General features: G+C 44.2%; 1 protein-coding gene across 1 annotated transcript in view; it reads right to left on the reverse strand.

Annotated features, from left to right (window-relative positions):
* Window positions 1-5,588: 5,588 nt before the first annotated feature.
* Window positions 5,589-6,782, reverse strand: part of LOC102017911 (butyrophilin-like protein 1) — an 8,912-nt gene continuing 7,718 nt past the window's right edge. The window contains exon 9 of the mRNA XM_013516773.1: window positions 5,589-6,705. Within this exon, the coding sequence (XP_013372227.1) occupies window positions 6,179-6,705 (527 nt within the window). The 3' untranslated portion in view covers window positions 5,589-6,178. The remainder of the gene's footprint in view (window positions 6,706-6,782) is intronic.

Here is a 6,782-nt window from a genome sequence, read left to right on the forward strand (position 1 = left end):
TTGTAAATTATTATTTGATTCTTCTTTTTTTTTTTTTCGTTTTTTTTGGTTTTTCTCCGGTACCGGGAACCGAACTCACGACCTTGCGCTTGCCAGGCAGGCGCTTTGCCGCTGAGCCAAATCCCCAGCCCCATTATTTGATTCTTCTTAACCCACATTAGTCACTTTGTTTGTTAGTGTTGCTATCAGTTAGGTCACTGTTGAGCTCACCAGGTTGCTTTCCTTTCTCTTTAATCATTTTGTACAACTCACTATTTGATGTTTGATTTCTTCTCTGTCATTGCCATTTGGGTCTGTTTTAGGAGTGTTGGGAGTCTTTGGTGGCATTTTGTTGACCTGGTGTTATGGTTTATGTCTGTGTGTCCCCCTAAAGCCTCATGTGGCCATGGGGCAAGCTTTTAGAGTTTGACTATGGGTGTGAGAGCTGTACCCACCCTGGGGTGGAGAGTTTGCATATGTAAGGGAGAGGAAAAGAGTGCTTGAGGCCATTCCTCCCCCATTCCTCCCTGGTGTGTGGTTGTTGCTTTTGCTGTTGTCTGCCACCCTGAGCTGTAGCTCTCTGCCTTGTGCTACTCTGCCTTATAATCTGCCAAGTACGGACTGAAACCTCCACTAACTGTAAGCAAAATAAATGTTTCCTTCCTTAATTTTGGGCGTCAGGTATTTTGTCCCAGCAGAGAGAAAAAAGTAACCAAGACACCTGGTTTTTCATATTCTTATGTTTATTTTCTTTTTGTGCTGAGTTTGGAGGTCAAATAGAGTGAAGAGACTTTGCTACTGATATGGATCTCTTTAGTTAGGTCCTGTTCTCCAGCGATGTGACCTTGGCTTTATTTGTTAAGAGGTATTGTCTGTCACTTCACCCTGTTCAGTTTAAGTGGGTTGGACCCAGTCATTGTGTTGTAGGGAGAGGATTTCTACTGATTATAAGAATTTCCATTGACACATTCATACCTCAATCATGAACATTACAATTTGTTTTGACAGTTTTGCCCTTTTATCAGTGTCCCTCGGAGAACATACTAATTGCTATTAGTAGTTAGTCTGTGATATGGAGGGAGAAAGGAAGTAAAGAGGAAGTGGAAAAGGAAGAGGGTGAGTCAGCAAGAGGAGAGGGAGATGGAAGAAATGTTAGCAGGTGAAAAATAGGTCAGAGGTAGGGTACAGCTGGAATTAAGTGTTATTGTTGAGTGTTTAAGAGAATAATCATGGAGGTAGGAAAAGGGATACAGGAGGAGGGAAATTAATTAGAGACTGAGGGAAACTGTATAATTGTCAGAATCTATTAATATATTTATAGTTTTGTTTGGATCCTCTAGGCACAGTTTTGTTAAGGGCCACTGTGACATGGCATGAGTGGTCACCATAGCACTGGCCTGTTCTTATTCTCTTTTGTGTGTATATTGGCATCTGTTACTTGAAAGGTAGATAAGAAGTAAGGGAAGGCAGGCAGGGAGAATGAGGAAGCGTAAAGAAAAAAGAAGAGGAAAAAGAAGGTTAAAAAGAGAAAAGAAGATGGGGAGGAAGGGAATAGGAATAAATGAAAAAACCTAAACAGAAAAGCAAAATAAAAATAATATTGAGAAGGAAATAAGAATCAAAGAAATGAAGAAAGGAAAAAAACAAAACAAATAAACAAGCCACAAAGAGAACCCAGAACAGAGAAACAAGCAAGAAAATAAAAAACCTCTCAGGGCCTATGTACCAAGTAGGCAGAGCGCCATTTCTGCGCTAGTGGGAGTCCCAGGCAGGAAGCTGCTTAACTGTCTTCCGGGCTGCTGTCCTCTCTCCAGACCCACCTCCTGGCTGCAAGCTGTGCCTTGTGCCCGGTCAGCTGCAGGCCTTTGTTCCAGTCTGAAGACCTGACCGCCTCAATCAACAAGGGGATGAGCTATAATTTTCCCAGCACCTGGTTCTCGGTCCTCTTTTGCCAGTGCTTGCCCTCCCACTCCTGCTCCCACTCTACTAGCTGAAGGGTAAATCACACAATAGTTTCAGTGTTCACCCTCCAGGCCCTTCTGCTGCCTGTACCACCAGGTACTTCTACTCCAGGTGACTCCTGTTCTTCCCCACTCAGACCTTTACCCATCCCTGATGGATGAGCTCTGCTTTCCTGCTTGCAGAACTTGGCGTGGCCCCCAGGCTCCGCAAACACACTGCCTGTTTTGCACACATGGGATGGGGGGCAGCAGGTAGGGTTTCCTACCATTGCAGATTATAGACAGCCCTTCCTGGTCCTCATTGTGGCCCAGGAAGTTTATGTTTATAATCCCATGGAAAAGTTATTGGAACCCTCTTGAGTTAATTACAGTCTACCACTTCCAGTGCAACCCATGATGAGACTATAGACACTAAGGCATATTTGTAGTTAGGAGGAGCCAAAGGGTCCTAAGTCCAGCTCCGGTGATGGCTATCTGGAACAAAGGCCTCCACCCCGGGCCAAACCTAGGTTTTATTCATTCATGAGGAAGGGAGTGGCTTGAGGATAAGTGACTGAGAGAATGGCAGGAAGTAGGTGAGTGCTGTGAGCTGGGTAGACAGGAGGCCTGAAATCCCCTCTGCAGTATGTAGAGAAGGATCTGCAGGAAAAGTCATCTGCATGACACAGCTGAGGTAGTATGTGATGTTTTGGGGTCGGGCTTCAGCTCTGATGTGTAATCTTTTATGCCCTGGGAAGTCATAGCCTCATCTCGAAGCTCAATCCCAGCTGACAGCGTGGAGCACAGCTCTCCATCCTGCCTCGGCTCACACGTTTTACTTTATTTGGGAGCTTCCAGGGCTGGGGAAAATCTTTGCTTCAAAGACTACATATCAGCACTTCAGGTGGACCGATTTGCATTGCTTAAAGCCAATCGAAGGGACAAGGTAAAGCCCTAGCCAGCTCTGTACATATCGATACATGGAAATAAAGTCAGGTTTAGTTAAAATGGAGATAAGTGCTCTTCTTTCAAAGTGCTCTTCGTCCAGGTGGTCCTCCGCAGCAGATCTTCCTAATGCTTTTGGGAAAAAAAAAAATCTTTCTAATGTCTGGAGAAAGAAGCCACTGCACCGGCTGTGGTGAGTCTCTCCCCCGTCCCAGTGCCCCCAGGGACTTGACCCGTAGGTACTCGCCAGCAGAGGTAGAGCTGCCCGCAGTTTGTGGTGTTCAGCCTCCCTTTGCCTAGGGTGGGGCCTTCACTTGTCATCGCTGGGTGGTAGGTTCTGGGTGGGACGCTGCAGGGACACAGTGTTCTCTTCGGTAGAATCATGGGAGGGAGGGAGCACCTGCTTTTGCGTTGCTGTCTCTCCCTTTCTCAGTCCGTGGCTCCCCTGGGGTCCCAGCTGCACTTTACTCCTCTGCTGAATTTCTCTTCCTTGTGGGAGGGGCGGAATGCAGGGAGCCTATGCCTGCGGTGCTGTCTGTCCCTCAGGCTGTTAGAACTGCTCCCAAGATGGTGTTTTCTTTGTGTAAATGGCATTGCGGGAAGCTGTGGACTGTGGCAGCCTTGCTTATTTTCAACAACCCAGATATTTGGTTTGATCTGGAGGATTTGTCTTTCAGATTAATTTTGAATATCTGGGTGTGACTGCCTCCCTTGTCTCAGAACACCTATATTATCTTGCCATCTCTCCTCTGAGTTTGTCCAGTGCACTACCTTCTCTAATTGTTCTTGGAATCTGTTGATATATATTTGCATCACTTTTATTTTCTTGACTTATGGTTTTTTTTTTTTGTTTTGTTTTTTTTCTTCTTTTGCATCCTGGGCCATTTTTTTTCCTGAGGCAGGGTCTCGCTATGTAGTTGGGCTGGCCTGGAACTCTCTTATGTAGCCCAGGCTGGCCTTGAACTTCTGGTGATCCTCCTGCCTCAACCTCCGGAGTACTGGGATTACAAGCGTGCACCACCATGCGGGGCTGCTGGGCCATTTTTGATGAAACATTACCTTGTTGATCTTTGTTCTGGGATGAAGCTAAGATGTTTGATAAGGTATTTATAAAATAACATATTTGTGAACAACTGAAACCCTTTGGGTCTTGCTTTTAATATTTGTTCATCAGGACTGGCTCAGCTTTGAGTAGTGTTGATTGTTTCCTGCTGTCAAGTCAAGATTCTTCTGAGTACTTGAAGCCCCTGTGTCGAAGTACCTAATGTGCCCTGAATGTGCAGTTGCCAGCCTTGCTGACAGAAGCAGCACCAGGGACCTGTTGCTTCTAATGACCTCATTTCAGGGCAAAGATGGTTTGGAGTGCAGGGGGAAAAGTGGGAATTCCCTTCCCACGGCTGCGAACATCCACACGTAGAGTACCCAAAATACAAAGCAATAATTTCCCTTAATATTTTAGATAAAACAATGAAATTTCTCTTCCAATAAATACCTTCAGTGAATGCTCTCATTTCATTCTGATTTCCCCAAGTTCAACATCATCACATTTGTGGAGATAGATTGAGATGGATACTTAATCTTTTTTATAATTGCCTTTTTTTTTCTGGTACTAGGAATCGAACTCAGGACCTCATGCTTGGGCCGGGGATATAGCTCAGTGGCATAAGCGCCTGCCTGGCAAGTGCAAGGTCCTGAGTTTGATTGCTGGTACCAGAAAAAAAAAGAGGACCTCATACTTGCCAGGCAGGTGCTGTGCCACTGAGCTAAATCCCTGGCCCCTGATTATATGATTATCTTTTATTTAAGATACAGTTTAGCTTGTTATCAAATTGTAATGTGTTTTCTCTTTTAACAAAGCATATATTTTGCTCTTGAGAAATGTGCTACTTTCTTTGTTGCTGGGACAAAATACCCAACACCCACAGTTCAGGGAAGGAGAGGTTTATTTTAGCGCACAGCTTGTAGAGGTTTCAGTTTGTAGTAGGCCGGCTTCAAAGCAGGGCTGCATGGCAGAGGAGAAGCAGCTCCTCTGCAATGGGAACCAGAAAGAGAGATCAAGGAAGGAGGGAGGTAGGCCGTTCCAGGTCACACCCCAGTGCCCTACCCCCTCCAACCAGACTCCACCTCCAAAATCATATTTAGCTATAAATTCATCAGTGGACTAATCCCTGATGAGTATTATACCCCCATGATCCAATCACCTATCAAAAACCCTACCTATGAGTGTATGAGATTTTGGAGGGACATGTAGATATAAACCATAACAAGAAACATGAGGTTTATTTAATTTTTATTTCATTTGAAAATTGCTTTAGGAATGATACTCAAAGTATAGCTGAAAAAACAATGTATAGTTTTTTTTTTTTTTTAATCAGTTGTTTATAAAGTTAGTACAGCAACAGAGTTAAAAACTTTTGGAGTGACAGGTGTGGGATCCCAGCACTTGGAAGACTGAGGCAGGAGGATCACCATGAGTTTGAGCTACTTAATGAGTTCAAGGCCAGCCTGCACTATAAAGTGAGACCTTGTCTCAAACGAAACAAGACAAAATAAAAATCAAAACACTTTTAGAGTAAGTTAACATCCCAGCACTTTGGAGGTTGAGGCAGGAGGATTGCTGCAAGTTCAAGGCCAATGTGGGCTACTTAGTGAGTTTGAGGCCAGCCTGGACTACATGGTAAGACGCTGTCTCAAAAAAAAAAGTTAATGAATAATTTCACTCATGTTGAATTAATAATAAAATGTTTGCCACTTGTAATTGTATAGTTTTCATTTTTATCCATGCCATTTTCCTCGATCAGTGCTATACTGGATATAAAGCAAGAAACATTTACAAAAAATAATTTTGCAAAACCTAGAAACCCGATTCTTCTCTACAGATTATTTGTGGAACAGCGCCTTTTTGTCATCAGAAACTCTGGTCTTGAAGGCTCATGGGGTCTTAGGCTGAGGGGCTCCTTAATCGGTGGTGTCTGAGGCCACAGATCAGGGCTCACATTGGAGCTTAAAGAAAACTGTTAGGTTTATGGTGCAGAAGAAAAATAAAGGGAAAAGAATGTCTTCACTCCGTACACGAAGAGGAGAGCACTGCGTACAGCACTGGGCTCCTCTGAGGCTCCACGAAGGAGGCTGGGGGAGTTACGAGGATCTGGCTAGGGGCTGAGCTTGAAGGGTGGGCTCAGTGACTTGTTAGGAGCTGATTGGAATTTCTTTGTTCATGCGGGAAGGGCAGGAGGAAGTTGTACTCTGAGCTGGGAAGGACCCTATCAAAAACAAGCTGATATATTCTAGTGCACCATAATTCTCCAGGTCACTTAACGTTTTGCAGATGGAGAGAGCTCCATGCTTCTAAGTCTAAAATAAGGATAGAGCTGCCCAGAGAAAGTGGGCTGGGTGAAGGAAAAGATGTGAGTACCATCTGTCATGTTGTAGAAAGAAATGTCATTGTCCCCATAATCCAAGAACAGCATAATCTTCTGGGGACACTTTTCCACTGAGACACGCTCTTCTAGGGAAACGTTTTTGGAACAATAAGCGAGGGCCTTGTACTCATCTCCTTTCTTCACTAAGACTCTGAAGTTCACTCTTAATGGCTCTTTGGACGGTCCAGTCCCATCCTTGTGCACCTCATAAATGCCTGCAGTCCACTCCTCAGCATTCTCAACGTCCACCTCCCAGTAGTGTCTTTCTGACATGGCATGCTCCTGATCAAGTGTGATGAGGCTGCAGTCTCCTTGCTCATCGCTGAGAAGTAGTTCCTGTGTTTCTTCTCTGTAGTTCTCTTTGTTCTCTGGGTCAGAGCTGTTTGACTGAGTCATTTGGTGTTTTAAAATCACAGGAGCTAAAAGAAGAAGAAAAAGCATATGTAGAATGCATAGCATATATATTATATTTTATATTTGCATATAACTCAGTAGA

Source organism: Chinchilla lanigera, unplaced genomic scaffold (genome assembly GCF_000276665.1).
Source record: "Chinchilla lanigera isolate Chin_1 unplaced genomic scaffold, ChiLan1.0 scaffold00036, whole genome shotgun sequence".
Lineage (NCBI taxonomy): Eukaryota > Metazoa > Chordata > Mammalia > Rodentia > Chinchillidae > Chinchilla > Chinchilla lanigera.